Below are 15,756 nucleotides of genomic sequence, written 5' to 3'. Positions count from 1 at the left end.
CATGTCCTACCTGTGCATTTAGTTTACATGGGTACTGGGGAATCAAGCCTCAACGTCTGTTTTTTTTTTTTTTTTTTGAGACAGGGTCTCAATCCAGCCCAGGCTGACCTGGAATTCACTCCGTAGTCTCAGGATGGCCTCGAACTCATGGCGATCCTCCTACCTCTGCCTCCGGAGTGCTGGGATTAAAGGCGTGCACCACCATGCCCAGCAATGTCTCATTCCAAACACTCCCAGCACACCCAGAAAGATCCTTTTCCCACTCAGCTCAGCCCTCCTGGACCCAAGACGGTGGTCCAGGGGAAAGCAGAAGTAGGGCTGTGCACTCTCAGCACATCAGAGCCAGAGCACACCGGGATGATGTAGACAGGGAACAAACTTGGTGACCCCAAGAGCCATGGCCGGCCCCCTTCAGGTGGCCTTGGCCACAGTTCTGCAGGCTTCCGTCCTGGAAGTCAAGACTGGGCCCTGTAAACCGTGCCCCAGGAAACAAAGCACCTGATAGGACAGAACTCCTCCCCAGCAGTTTCCCTGGCAGCAGCAGCGCTGACCCTCCAAGGGGGAAGCAAGAACAAAGCCACTGAGTGGTTGCTCGCATACACTTCTGCACCAGACTGCAGGCTGGGCCCGGGGAGCCCAGGGGTGCCAGTGAGGAGCCAATGCTCCATTACCACAGGTTCAGACAAAGGGGGGCTACTGGGGTTTCTCCATTACCGTAATGGAGATTAACACTGCGACCCGCGCATGGCCTGTCTCACAGAAATGAAGTCAGAAAGCACCACTTCCCAGACCCGAGGTGCAGATGACAGCCCTAAGTAAACGACGATCTGTTTCCTGCCTGAGCAGAGGTTGGAAAGAAGTGCTCTGTCCACGGACGCACCTCTGACGCCAGGGCCTGTTTCCCAGGGGCACTCCCCAGTTCAGGGGCTCCCCCATGCACTGCGCCTCATGGTGGAAGGTACTGCTGCAGTAATGGGCAGTAATGGGTAAGGGGGCCACATACGGGCGCACTCCAAACCCTAACAATGAGTGTGCAGGGCAGACCTAGACACCTGCAAACCATACTCAACGTTCTTGCAGTTTTCCTTAAAGTGTGAAGCCATGCTGTTGGGAGGCAAGGCTAGAGGCGAGCGAGTTCCAGGCCAGCCTAGGCTACATAGCAAGCCCCTGTTTTAAATATGTAAACAAATTTGAAATTAGCTGGGCATGGTGGTGCACACGCCTTTAATCCCAGCACATGGGGGGCAGAGGTAGGAGGATCATCATGAGTTCAAGGCTACCCTGAGACTACATAGTGAATTCCAGGTCAGCCTGAGTTAGAGTAAGAGCCTACCTCAGAAAGCAAAAAACAAAAACAAAACAAACAAACAAACAAAAATTGAAATCACAATATTTAAGGAGAAAATTAACAGTGCTGCCAGGCAAAAGTTCGTTTTTTGTTTGTTTTAAAGCAAGGAAAAACAAGCAGTTGGTGATCTTGTTCCAGGGACTGGCTCAGGCTCATTCTTCTGATACCAGTGGCAGAGACTAATAGCAAAGATGATTTCATGCTGGGCTGCTGGGACTCATGAGGGTGTGAGCCAACCCCAGCAAGAGCTTGCACGCTGAGATGCGAAGTCGGGTTCCAGTCCCAGTCTCCCGGCAGGAGGGTGCTAGACAACTGCTGGTGCTCGGAGCTGGCTCCTATCCTGGAGCCACTTTTCATCTACTCCTGTGAGAGGGGAGAGGTTCGGAACGCTTGACTCACTGCACAGGGAATTCCAGGTCGGCGTTAACGCTATGCTCCTCTCTGTCCATTCATCTACTTAAGAGCCAAGACTCACCAAGGGGACACAGAAATCATGGTGTGGCCTTCCTGGGATGGCCAGTAGAAAAATATTCAAACCTTGAATGATGTCAAGACATCACATTCTCTCCACTAAAAACCTCTGAAAATTAAGCTACCAGAAGCCAGAGGCAAGCTCAGGCTGAGAAGGGTCAAGGGCAGGCTCAGTATTTCTTATTTCCTTTATGCACACTAGGCCTCCAAGTGGGGAAAAACTGGATGAATTTCAAAACTGAGGGCTACAGTGAGCACAACTGTGTAACAGCACAGCTGGAGCCCCCCCCCGGGATGCAGTCACTTGGGTCCTTCTTCAGAGTAGGGCCTGTGTGGAGGCGCCAGAACATGAGCCTGCACCTGAGATCAGTAAGTGCAGGTGACCCCACTTTACACCTGGAACACTGGCCTGCACCCAATATCAGCAAGCACAGGTGCCACCTGGCCACATGTCAGTTTGGCTTTGGCACGTGTCAGGAAGAGGACATCGGACACAGCACAACCTAGGAGTCAGGGAGGAGGGTCCAATCTCCCAAAAGAGTGGTAGCTACAACCCACACACCCTGGGTGGTCAGACACGCTCCACTATGGAAGCCAGGGCCTACAGCTCACCTGAACCAGGAGGCTGGGGCCCTTCCCTTCCTGTGGGCAAACCTCGGGAATTCCAAGTATGGGGACATCCCAGTGTCCTCACCAAGGGAGGGGGTGGGCAGGCAGGCAGGCATGAGCTCACCACTGAATCCCCAGCCTAACACTCCATTTAGACACAGGTGTCAGTCAGGAGGGCAGGAATACGACACTCCTCTCTAGCAACCCAAACGGTCAAGAATGTGGTGGGTCCTCAAGACTCAAGATCCAGCTAGCTCTCCTAAACTTCATGCTCACAGAGATAATCAGAAGCAGAGTCAGTCCTGCCGTGGCCTCACAGCCTGCACAACGCATGACCAGAGCACACTGGAACACTGGGCTCCTTTCTTCCCAGAACAAGGATCCTTCACTGAGATCAGGGCCACAGGCAGGTTAAGGTCTGCTCAACCGTTACAAGTCACAAACCCAGCCGAGGACTAGTATGGGTGACCCATAACTCCCAAAGGTCACCACGCAAGAAACGAACATGCTGCCTGTGGTGGTGTTCACCTTTAAGCCCAGCACTTGGAAGACCAAAGTATAAGGCATGTCCTAAGTTCCAGGCCAGCCTGGGCCACACAGTGAGTTCCAGGTCAGCTGGGGGTAGAGTGAAACCCAGCCTCAAAAAAAAACAAAAGCAAGCCAACAAGTAAGCAAGACCCAGCCTGTATGTCTTTCAGTGGGTCACTGTCACGCTGCAGAGTTCTGATGTCATTTCGCACTACTCAGCAAGAAAGAGAGGAAACTAGTGACACACTTGGATCAATTCCCAGGGCATGTGCTGGCCTAAAGTGCCAATTACAAAGTGACAGGCTTCCACTGCAGGCTGGGTATGGTTTGAGTGTGCCCCATAGGTCCCCAGGGTGGCACTACTGGGAAGTGGTGGAACTATCACAAAGTGGAGCCTGTGGTGACTGGGGGGAACCCTGGCCCAGGCAGGAACTGAAAAGTTGTTTGAAGCAGGCACAGGCCTGGCTCCATTCAGCTCTCTGGCTTCCACCACAATGTGATAAAGCAAGGACAGTCTTCACTGAACACAGAAGATGCAGGCTTCATGCCCTCACACATCCCAAACTGAGCTAAATAACCCCTTTCTTCCTAAGTTTGCTTGTCTCGGGTATTTCAAAAAACATCAACGAAACACCTGACTAATAAAACTTTAAACTTGAGGCACGGTAGCTGTTGGGTTAGCTGTGCACTTGGCAGGCTGAGGCGAGATTGAAGCTGCTCAGAGGGAAGTTAGAATAGGGCAGATCTTTTCTTTTCGGTTTTTATTTTTTATTTTATTTTTCACCACAGAGCCATAGAGGATAAAAAAAGCTTTTCTTTTCTGTTTTCCTTTGGCTTATTGAATTAGGGTCTTGCTCTAGCCCAGGCTGACCAGGAATTCACTATACAGTCTCAGGGTGGCCTCAAACTCACAGCGATTCTCCTGCCTCTGCTCCTAAGGGCTGGGATTAAAGGTGTGCGCCACCACACCTAGTCCATAAATTGTTGGGTTTTTGTTGTTGTTATTACTTGTATTTTTTAATTTTTATTTATTTTTTTTTTAATTTTATTTATTTATTTATTTGAGAGTGACAGCCACAGAGAGAAAGACAGATAGAGGGAGAGAGAGAGAATGGGCGCGCCAGGGCTTCCAGCCTCTGCAAACGAACTCCAGACACGTGAGCCCCCTTGTGCATCTGGCTAACGTGGGACCTGGGGAACCAAGCCTTGAACCGGGGTCCTTACGCTTCACAGGCAAGCGCTTAACCGCTAAGCCATCTCTCCAGCCCACTTGTATTTTTTTTTAAAGAGAGGAAGGGAGAATTGGCACACCAGGGCTTACAGCCATTGCAAGTGAACTCCAGACGCATGCACTACCTTATACAAGCATGTGTGACCTTACATGCTTATGTCCCTTGTGTGTCTGATTTGTGTGGGATCTGGAGAGTCAAACATGAGTCCCTAAGCTTTGCAGGTAAGTGCCTTAACTTCTAAGCAATCTTTCTAGCCCCATAAGCTTTTTTTTTTTTTTTTTCGAGGTAGGGTCTCACTCTAGCCCAGGCTGACCTGGAATCCACTATGTACCCTCAGGGTAGCCTCAAACTCACGGCGATCCCCCTAAGGTGTGCACCACCACGCCCAGCTTGTTTTGTTTTTTCAAGGCAGGGTCTCAGTATAGACCAAGCTGACCTCAAATTCTACATGATCCTCCTACCTCAGCCTCCCAAGTGCTACGACTAAATGCATAAGCCACCATACCTAGTATTTACTTTTTAAAGAGGTTATTTGTTTAATTCAAGCAAAGAGACAGAGACAGAAGAGAGACAGACAAGAGAGAATGGGCACACCAACGCCTCAAGCCACTGCAAATGAACTCCAAATGCATGTACCACCATGTGCATCTGGCTTACATGGATCCTGGAGAATCCAACCTGGGTCCTTTGGCTTAGCGGGCAAGCACCTTAACTGCTAAGCCATCCCTCCAGCCTTAGCATTTACTTATACAACTCCCAGGAGTCATCCTGCCTCAGCCTTCCAAGTGCTGGGATTATAAACCTGAGTCACCATGCCAGCTGCACTCTGCAGCTCTTTCTGGTGCTGGGACAGTTTGGTATTGTGATTGTGGAGATGCAGGGATTGTCACATGTGTGATGCTTCATAGAACTCAGACACACACATGGGTTCAAGTAGAGCAGAACCGTGAGCAGAGAGATGGTGTCACTATTCGGGCTGTGGGAGCACACGAAGGCTTTGCAAGATGTTACCACTGTGGACACCGGGCAAAAGGACTGTATGTGCATCCATGGTGAGCTCAGTTTGAAGTTAATGCAGGGCTTCGGAGATGGTGCAGCCTTTAAAAGGCATTTGCCTGCAAAGTCCAATGGCCCTGGTTCAACTTCCCAGTGCCCACATAAAGCCAGGTGCATAAAGGGTCATATGCATCTGGACTTCATTTGCAGTGGCAAGAGACCCTGATGTAGCCACTCTCTCTGTCTGCTTGCAAGTAAATAAAAATTCGTAAGATAAAGTCGATACACATAGGAAGAGTCCCTCCGTCATCTTACCAAAGGATCTGTAACTACTAGTGCTTTTATTTTACAGCCATTAATTTCTAATTCTGACTGCTAGCCAAAAGAAAAGCATGATTTGCTTTGCAAACAACACAAGCGAGGTGTATAGATGGAGCACTCCACCCACAGCAGTACTGGTAGGAGGCCCGTATGCTATCCCACACTGCCTGTGACATGTGGACCACTCAAGACACCATAAATGACAACCCAGGAAAATAAATTACTGCCCCAGGAGCACGTTTCAAGTTTATGGAACCTTTATCACAGTAACCCAAATTACTTAAATGACATTAGGAGGGAGAAGAGTACAGAATAATGCATATGGCAAGATACCACACGGTGAAAGATAGCCCATGAACAAAAATCTGAACGTGTATTTGTATGTATGCAAATTCACAAGCAATCTGGAGGTCCTCCACAGACTGACCTTCTGGGACAACTAAGGGAAGACAGGAGCTGGTCCAGGGGTGTGGGCATGAACCATCCACAGGTTTGAATTAAGATTTATTCCAGTTGAAGTACAGTTGGTCTATTTGGTTTTTAAGAAGGGGAAAATAAAGCAAACACTTACTGCATTCATAGATCTGTTCCAGTTTATCCACAGAAGAAAGGGAGAAAAACTTATAACCGGACTTACTACCAACAGCTAGGGACCTGCAAAAAAGCCAAATGCAGAAGTAAGAGCTGATGTACACAGACAGTGACAATGCACAGGTGGCTCCCACCTCACCCAACACCAGCAGTCAGCCCCCTCCCAGAGCCCACACTGGTGTGGCAGAGGGGCACAAGACCCCCAAGAAGAAGATGGTCACTATTCTTACTGGGTCCTGCAGACCTCTGTCCATGGGCTTGAAATGTGGCATGGCCACTAGTTAACAGAAAGGTACTATGCCCATGGACCACTGTCACCACAGACAGAGCAGGTGAGCACGTCGGGTGAGGGTTAGGCTGTTAAGCCTGGCTGTGGGACCATCTCCTGTGTGTATTAAAAGATCCTGTTGTATACCTTTATTCATTCCATCTTGTCAATTTTATTTCAAGAAAGCTGGGGAAAAGGTTAAGCTGATAGTGAAATACAAACAAAAAACCTTACAAACTTTTAGAAGATAAACATGAGACAAATGAAAAGTCATCAGCCTAAGTCAGAGTCTCCCTCAAGATGAACTGGACTTTCCCAGGAACAAGTCTGGAAGTAAGCCAGGACAGTGTTCTGAAAGTGGGAGAAAGACACTTTCAACGCGGATAGACTCGGCGTCTCTCTTCAGCTCAGTAAGTTCTCTCACCACCATGTCTCCACCACTTCTGCTGTGCTGTGGCTGAGCAGCGGGGCTACTTAAGACTCCAGAACCACAGACCAGTGTTTTTGGCTCCCACCGGACAGTCCTTGCTTGAGGTGCCACGTTCATCAACTACTTGATTTTGCTAAGAGGCTTGGTGACACCAAATAAAGGAGTTTGGGGCCAGAAAATTACCTTGCCAGAACCCAAATGACCACGGAGCAGGAATGGGAAGCCCAGCTTTCACTAGTGGAAAGGCCATGGGAAGTGGGAAGGTGTGAGGACACTGTGGCCAACTTGGGCTTTAATGTCTGGAAGGCCATGAAAACAAGCAGGCAAACGCAAGACCAGAAAGCACGAGGACAGACATTTCATCCTGCGTGTATTTGTGGATCAAGATAAAACCAGGCCCTTCTCAACAATCACATCATCATTAAAAACCAGAGATTGTGGCAGGACATGGTGGCTCATGCCTTTAATCCCAGGCCAGTCTGGACTAGAGAGAGTTTCAGGTTGGCTGGGCTAGATAATAAATAATCCCCCCTCCCTCCAGAAAACAAAACAAACAAACAAACAAAAAGCAAAAAAGCAAACCTTGGGATTGCCAGTCCCTCTCACAAATGTATGTGGAAGGAACCTATCACCAGGAGCTAGGTGTGGTGGTGCACACCTGTACTGCCATCACTTGGGAGGGAGAGGCTGCTGGAGGATCAGGTTCAAGGCCAGCCTGGGATACAAGAGACCCTGACTCAAGAAACCATGGATGGGGCTGGAGAGATGGCTTAGCAGTTCAGGCGCTTGCCTGTGAAGTCTAAGGACTCAGGTTCAATTCTCTAGGTCCCACATAAGACAGATGCACATAGTGATGCATGTGTCTGGAGTCTGTTTGCAGTGTGGCTAGAAGCCCTGGTGTGCCCATTCTTACTCTCTCCATCTGACTATAATAAGTAAATAAAAAATAAATAAAATGTTTAAAAAAAACATGGATGGGAGAAAACCAAAACAAAACCCAAGAAAACAAAGCAACATATGCCTGCAAGGAGTTCCTGGCAGCAGGGCACCAGCTTGTCTCAAAGCTGAAAGAACACAGTAGACCGTTTCTAACAGCTCCTTTAATGTCTTGTGAAAAGTAGCTCACCGCACTGACTTCTCTCAGCAATATAATCAGGTGCTGATACCTGCTAACATCTTTAGTAACAATGAAAAAACCAGTACAAATACAGGATTTTCCAGGAAGGCTAAAAATAAAATCTCAGTAACTCAGGACTTTTGGGAAATTGATGTTTAAGAAAATATTTTCCAGATAACTACAGTTTGCTATTTTAAGCAAATTTAATCCCCCTTTCCAAACTGTTTGAGTTTAACAAACAACCTAGCCATGGTGATGCACATCTGTAATGGGAGCATTTGGGAGGTGGGAACAAAAGTAAATTGTGCACTTTCCATAGTGATTTAGGTTAGCCTGGGCTATTTGAGCCCGTCTCAAACTCAAAAAACCAACCAATTATGGGGAGGTAATATGATGGAGAATGGAATTTCAAAGGGGAAAGTGTGTGTGGGGGGAGGGAAGGTATTACCATGGGATATTTTTTATAATCATGGAAAATGTTAATAAAAGTTGTGAAAAGAAAAAAAACCCAACCAATGAGACAAAGACGTTATACACACTTCCTGTCTGCATCCTCATATATGTTCTAGTTCACACATACTGCAAATAGGCTAGAGCATAGGGGAGGGGCACTGGGCTGTTTGGGAGTGTCTGTTGGGCATGGCTGAGGGCTGTTTAAGCCCTACAAACACCAATGGTCTAGTTTACACATACCACTTTGGAGATTCTGACTTCACTAATTTCCCATGGTTCTCTTGACCAGAATGTGAGAGGGGAAGCAACATGTATGCATGAATGAGATCTGCTCTAAAAAATAATCCTTTTATCATTGTTGTTGTCTGAATCAGGGTCTCACTTTAAGCCCAAGCTCACCTGGAACTCACTCTGTAGCCCAGCCTGGCCTCAAACTCATGCAATCCCCCTACCTCAGCTAGGATTAAAGGTGTGTGCTGCCATGCCCAGCTTTTAATAATCTTATTAGCAATATGTGTTTGTGCCTTAAGAAAAATAAAAAGGCTGGGACAATGGCTCTGCAAAGCCTGCGGCCTGATTCAATCCCCCAGCACTATGTCAGGCTGGATGAAGGGGAGAGGAAGAGCCAGAAGAATCCAAGCAGGTCAGCTAGTCTGTCCACCTGCACAAGCCTCTGTGACACACACACACAAACACACACACACACACACACACACACACACGCATGTGGCGCATGCCTTTAATCCCAGCACTCAGGAGGCAGAGGTAGGAGGATCACTGTGAGTTCAAGGCTACCCTGAGATTACACAGTGAATTCCAGGTCAGCCTGAGCTAGAGTGAGATCCTACCTTGAAAAACCAATAAATAAATAAATAAATAATAAAAAGTTAGAAGATAACACAGTGAAATCTTATTACTGACAAAGGCCAAAAGCAACCATTACAACAAAAAATAATAGCCAAGGTAAATACCTATAATCCCAGCACTTGGGAAATAAGGCAGAAGGATGGAGTTCAGAGCAGCCTAAGCTACATTAGACCATATTAAAAAAAAAGAAATGCTAGGGGGTTGGAGAGATGGCTTAGTGGTTAAGCACTTGCCTGTGAAGCCTAAGGACCCCAATTCGAGGCTTGATTCACCAGGACCCACGTTAGCCAGATGCACAAGGGGGCGCACACGTCTGGAGTTTGTTCGCAGTGGCTGAAAGCTCTAGCGTGCCTATTCTCTACCTGTCTCTGCTCCCCCCCCATTGCTCTCAAATAAATAAAATAAAATAAAATAAAATACTAGGGCTAAAGAGATGGCTCAGTGGTTAAGGAGCTTGCACATAAAGCCTAATGACCAGAGTTCAATTCCCCAGTATCCACATAAAGCCAGATTCACAGTGGTGCATTTGTCTCAAATTCATTTGCAGTGGATGGAAGACCTGGTGTGCCCATTTTCTCTCTCTCTTGCTGATGGGCATGATGGTATAGGCCTTTAATCTCAGCACTTAGGAGGTTGAGGTAGGAGGATCGCTGTAAGCTAGATCAAGACCCTACTTCAAAAGAGAGTAAAATAGTAATAATAATATCAAAGTTGAGTGTGGCACACACCTCTAATTTGGCAGGAGAACCAGAAGTTCAAGACCAACCTTGGCTATATAGCATAGAAAATTCAAGGCCAACCTGGGCTATAGGAGACAGTCTCACATAACAAATGCATGTGTTCAATTCTCCCATTAAGCCTGCCGCACCTGTGCCTAGTGTCCAAATCCAGAGACCAGGGAGAAGTGCCTCGATTTCTCAAACATGACAAGTGATCTTGTTTCCATCCCACCCCAGTTCCCTAGTGCTAGAGCTGTCCTGGACTGGCAGTTCCTGCCTCCACCTTCTCCACAAGCAATTCAGGATTTAGTTCTCTCTATGACTTGCTAGAATCTCCTTTCTCATTCCTCCTTTCCCGTAATGTGACCATGTTGCAGTACCTTTTTGTACTGAATGAGGATATGAGAGGAGGGACCCGCCATCTTTGGCTGGCATCTGTTACTGAATTTAAACTTCAACAGCCAACATCTCAGGCAGCCATTTCTACCTAAAACGGAGCATGTAAAGCATATGTATCTACCCTTTAACTTCCTGGCCTTCAGTCCATAAAGGCCTCCCCTTTCATCCCTCCCCCACAGAAGTGCCACACCTGATTATGAGGTTGCAGGACCAGGACCCCACCATAAACAGCAAGCAGCCTGCCCTGTGGCTGTAGCCACCTGGAAGCTCCTGGTGCCTTCCCTGCTCCATGTGCCAGGCAGGGCTTCTCCACTTCAGACCTGCAGCTGGATAAGCCCAAAGACCCTCAAGCTCATCAGCACCCCAAAAGCAGGCGTCCTTTCTTACAAACTTCCTAGGTTATCATGTTTCCCCCAGAAACCATGCCATAAATTGGGAGTCACCAAACTTTGCCTTGAAATGCATCATGCAGGTCCTGTGAGTCACTGCGAATGGAGTGCGGAGACCCTGCTGTCAACCACATCCTCCGTACAGCAGGCAAGAGGAAGGAGACTCAACTATCTTTAGGGCTGGAGAGATGCCTGAGGTTAAGGCGCTTGCCTGAGAAGCCTAAAGACCCAGGTTGATTCTCCAGAACCCACATAAGCCAGATGCACAAGGTGGCACATGCGTCCAGAGTTAATTTGTAGTAGCTAGAGGACTTGGCACACCCATTCTCTATCTGCCTCTTTCAAATAATAATAAACTTAAAAAAATATATATCTTTAGTTTCTAGGTGAGGACAAACTGGAGAGCATTACTTCTGAAATAGTTCCTCACTGGATGGAAGAGCACTGGGAGGAAGCCATGGATACTGCAGATACTCCCTAACAGCTCTCCAAAGGGAGCCCGGCAGGCCAGGCCTTTCTTCACACTCTCCCTCAGAGGAGGTTAAAACAGACATGGCCACCTCACTAACTTCCTATAATCCACCGGCCACAGAAATGACCACCTCACAGGCTTCAATCCACTGGAAAAGCTGAGTCCCTGGTGTGTCCATTCCAGAGACCAGTGAGCCTCTGCCCTAGTCACTGGTTAAGTCAACTTTGAAAAGCTTAAGTATGCACCAATATAAGCCTTCCTTGGTGTCACTTTCAGAAACAGTCTGGGCAAAAGCAAGATGACCACAACCAGCTGCTCTTCTGGTCTTTTTCACTGCTCTAGCTTAAAAACAAAAACAGGTGGTAAAAAGAAAATCAAACCAGTCACACTAAACACAGCCACTGAAATCACACTGCCAATACAAGGAAGGATAGATAAGAGAGCTATAGTTTGGTGTACAATGAACATTGTGTTGAGTATTTCAAAGGTAAACATGAAATTACTGCAGAATATACATATGTTCCATGAAGTAAAGTGACCTCTGTATGTATGTCTCTGAACATGGTAAATGTGATTCAGAAATGTTCTTTGGGGGAGGGAGAAATGGATTAGTGGCTAAGGCATTTGGTGGGAAAGCCTAAGGACCCAGGTCTGATTCCCCAGTACCCCAGTAAGTCAGATGCACAAGGCGACGCAGGCATCTGGGGTTCATTTTCAGGGGCTGGAGGCTCTGGAGTGCCATTCTCTCTCCCCTTTTCTATCTCAAGTAAATAAGTAAAATTTAAAAAATACAATAAATGTTCTTTGCTGTGATAAAAACTGCATTCCTGTTGTAAAATGAATTCTAGCGGGGCATGGAAGAACACCTGTAACCCCAGCATTGGTGAGGTCGAGTCACGAGGGTCAGGGGGCTCAAGCCAGCATTGGCTACACATGAGAATTTGCCTCAAAAACAAAACAAAACAAAACCCTAACAAACAAACAAACAAACAAACACCTTCTAAGGCTCAGGGTCCACTATGGAAGAGGGGGCGGAAAGAATGTAAGAGCCAAAGAAAGGGTAGGACTGCTTACCTTTCCAGATGCAAAATGGTCTGGATATCTGTGATCTCACAATGCCTGGCACTACCTACACAAGGCTCTCACAATAGGAGGAAAAGATGATGACATCAAAATAAAAGGGAGATTAGGGCTAGAGAGATGGCTTAGTGGATAAGGCGCTTGCCAGTGAAGCCTAAGAACCCAGGTTCAACTCCCCAGAACCCATGTAAGCCAGACGCAGAAAGTGACACATGTGTCCAAGATGGCACACATGTCTGGAGTGTGACTGCAGTTGCTGAAGGCCCTGGTGTGCCAATTATCTCTCTCTCCCCTTCTCTCTGTCATAAATAAAATTTAAAACCAGAGAAACTAATTCAGAGGAGGGGATATGATGGAGAGTGGAGTTGCAAACGGGAAAGTGAGGGGGATTGTCATGGTTGTGTGTCTATAATTATGGAACTTGTCAATAATTATTTTTTTAATGTAGCTGGGTGTGGTGGCACACACCTTTATTTCCAGCACTTGGGAGGCAGAAGTAGGAGGATTGCTGAGAGTTCAAGGCCAGCCTAAGACTACATAATGAATAGACTACATAGGTCAGCTTGGGCTAGAGTGAGACCCTACCTCGAAACAAACAAACAAACAAACAAAAAATTAAAAATCTGGATTCAGAAAAGGAGGGCAAGGTATAAGACACAAACTTTACCATTTTTTATAGCTGGAGAGATGGCTCAGTAGTTACAGGTGCTTGCCTGCAACGTCTGGGGCCCAGGTTCAATTCCCCAGCATCCATGTAAAGCCAGATGCCAAAAGCTGGAAAAGCATCTGGCATTCATTTGTGGCAGCAGAGGTGTGTACCCCCAACAAATACAAATAAAAAATATATTCAACTTTTAATATTTCCTTTATTTGCAGCTTTAAGCCTAGTTTCACAGTCCTATCAATCCGCTGAATTCTCAGTAGAACTCTCAGTATTCCTTCCAATTTATGTTTACACTGTCAAAATCTCTTGAGCAAGCCAAGTGACACAGAAACCTTGGTTTTGAACTAGTCAGTCAGGAATGAGAAATGGGTAGCTCTAAAAAGACCCCATTTCAGGCCATAATGACAGCCTTACTACATAAGGAACTTTGTAGCCTGCTTAAAATAGGAAGCAAAGGGAATGCTTTCCTCAGTTTTTTGTTTGTTTGTTTTTGAGGTGGTATCTCACTCTAGTGCAGGCTGACCTGGAACTCGCTCTGTAGTCCTAGGCTGGTCTTGAACTCACAGCGATACCCCCTACCTCTGCCTCCCAAGCGCTGGGATTAAAGGTGTGTGACGCTATGCCCGGGTGGTTGTTTTACTTAGTTTTGAGGAAGGAAAAGCTGGAAAAGACATAGAAAATGTTTTGGAAATTCTCTGGTTCTCACAAGGCATTAACACTCAAATAACTACCAATTCCTACTGGTCTCAAAACACTAAGGACTTCGAGACCAAATCATAATTGGTGTGAAATGTCTTCCTCCCCAACTCCCTTTACAACAAACCGCAGCAAGTTCTCTCCACACACGGGGTTGTGCCGGCTTGGGGCACACACAGGTGGTAGCTTTAACCTTACAGAGGGCTGCTCTCTGGTGAGACATGAACCCAGCCTCTTCAGACTGTGCTGGGGGAGCACAGAGGAACCTGTGCGCTGGAGTGGAAAGAATGCTGGGACAGGACTCTGGAGACAAGACCAACTGTCAAGCTCTGGAACTCTCTGGGGCCTGCCACCTTCTGACCCTCAAAGACACTCTGGTGCATGTCTTTGCCAACCTCGGGGATTTCGGAAGGTGCCACTGAACACCCGTTTGCCACCCTACCATTAAGTTTTTTAAAAAATAATTTTTTTTCTTTTCTTTTCTTTATTTATTTGAGAGTGATGGGGGGGAGGGGGAGAGGGAGGGAGAATGGGCGCGCCAGGGCCTCCAGTCACTGCAAACAAACTCCAGACGCGCTCGCCCCTTGTGCGTTTGGCTAACGTGGGTCCAGGGGAATCAAGCCTCGAACCGGGGTCCTTAGGCTTCACAGGCAAGTGCTTAACCGCTAAGCCATCTCTCCGGCCCTACCAATAAGTTTTAATTAGGAAAAAGGGAAATCTCATTTTCTACCTTGCTAATTCCATTCTGCCAGTGACAACCGACTACTCCGTGCCATGCCAAGTGACCCCACTACTCCTCTCTTACATCACTTCCTCTTACTCACTTCCCAAGATGGCTCTGCTCCCTTCCAGTCCCATAACTCATCCTTCCTTCTCTAGAAACCTCATCCAGGAACTATTTTCCCAGGCAGGCAGGCAGGCAGGCAGGCAGGTCATCAAGGCAGCCTTGGAATCATTAGCTTTGAAGCAAAGCGTTATGAGTTTGGAGGGAGGAATAAAAATAAATAAACAAACAAAAACTCAAACAAGCCAGGGTTCGGAGCCCACGGGCTGGCATTCAAGTGTTCTTTTGCCCCAGGGATAGGGCACCCCTCTCCTGGGTCACCAGGACTTTTTGGGCCAGGTCTAGCTCTTTCTCTGAGCTCGGTTTAGCCCTAGGGTTAAGTTGATGACATCCAAGTTACCTATCCAAATAGCACAGCCGGGGGGAGGAGAAGCCAGGGAAGGGAGAGCAAGGCCCCTTTAGGAGAAGCAGAGGCTGAGGGACCGCCCACGCCCGGCCAGGCGAGGCGCGCCGGAGGCGGAGGGCGCCGTGCCCACCTCCATCACCCCCTGCCCCGGCTCCGAGGACCCCAGCCGTGACCCCTGACCCCGGGCGTGCGTGCGTGCGTGCGTGCGTCTCCGGCCTTACGTGTTGTCCTGGTTGAAGTTGGCGAACAGCAGCTGGCCGGCGCCGGCCTCGCCGCTCTGGCTCGCCAGGTTCATGGCTGCGCGCGCGCGCGCGGGCAGGCGGCGGGGTGCGTCCGGGCCCCGCGGGCAGGCGGACGGGCGCGCGACGGCGACGGCGGGTCACGCGACGCTCAGGGTCGGCCGCCGGTCCCGCTCGCCGCTCTCACGGTCGCCGCCACTCGCTGCTGCTGTGGGATCAACCGCCGCCTCATCCCGTCCCCGCTCTCTTGTTTATGCTTCGGAGCCGGGGCGCCCTACGCGCCTGCGCGGCCCCGCCCCCGCCCGCTCGCTCCCAGAGGCGCACGGCGCAAGCGCAGTGCTCAGGCTCCGCCTCTTCACCCCGGGGCTCTGGGCTAGGGTTCCGGTTGAATACGCACGCGTGGGAGCGCGCTGTGAGTGCGCGTGCGCGGGGCGGGGAGGGGCGGGGCCTGCCTTGCGCGCTGACTCCTCCTCCGGAGTGTGCGTGCTTCCCGCTCTCTCTCTCTGCCATGGCGCGTCCCCACTTTCTCCCTCTCCCCCTCCCCCCTCTCTCCTCTTGATTCCCTAGAACAGGATTCTACGTCATCATCATTATTCTATTTAAAGTGGGGTGCTGGGGAGATGGTGCAGTGGTTAAAGGTGCTTGATTGCAAAACCAGCTGGCCTGGGTTTGATGCC

At 48.6% G+C, this 15,756-nt stretch overlaps 1 protein-coding gene across 2 annotated transcripts in view; it reads right to left on the bottom strand.

The window, feature by feature from the left end:
* Wipi2 (WD repeat domain, phosphoinositide interacting 2) overlaps nt 1-15,154 on the bottom strand; it is a 41,451-nt gene extending 26,297 nt beyond the window's left edge. Inside the window, exons 1-2 of one of the 2 annotated variants that reach the window (XM_045143644.1) lie at nt 15,062-15,154; nt 6,077-6,159 (exon numbers count right to left, since the gene is read on the bottom strand). In XM_045143644.1, coding sequence (XP_044999579.1) covers nt 6,077-6,159; nt 15,062-15,135 — 157 coding nt within the window. In that variant the 5' untranslated portion in view covers nt 15,136-15,154. Of the gene's footprint in view, nt 1-6,076; nt 6,160-15,061 lie in introns of those variants that run through there. The other variant, XM_045143645.1, reaches the window with a different exon arrangement.
* Nucleotides 15,155-15,756: the final 602 nt, after the last annotated feature.

This window comes from Jaculus jaculus, chromosome 2 (genome assembly GCF_020740685.1).
Source record: "Jaculus jaculus isolate mJacJac1 chromosome 2, mJacJac1.mat.Y.cur, whole genome shotgun sequence".
In the NCBI taxonomy this organism is placed as follows: Eukaryota; Metazoa; Chordata; class Mammalia; order Rodentia; family Dipodidae; genus Jaculus; species Jaculus jaculus.
Note: the sequence above shows the minus strand (reverse complement) of the source record. Positions and strands in the feature narration are given on the sequence as shown.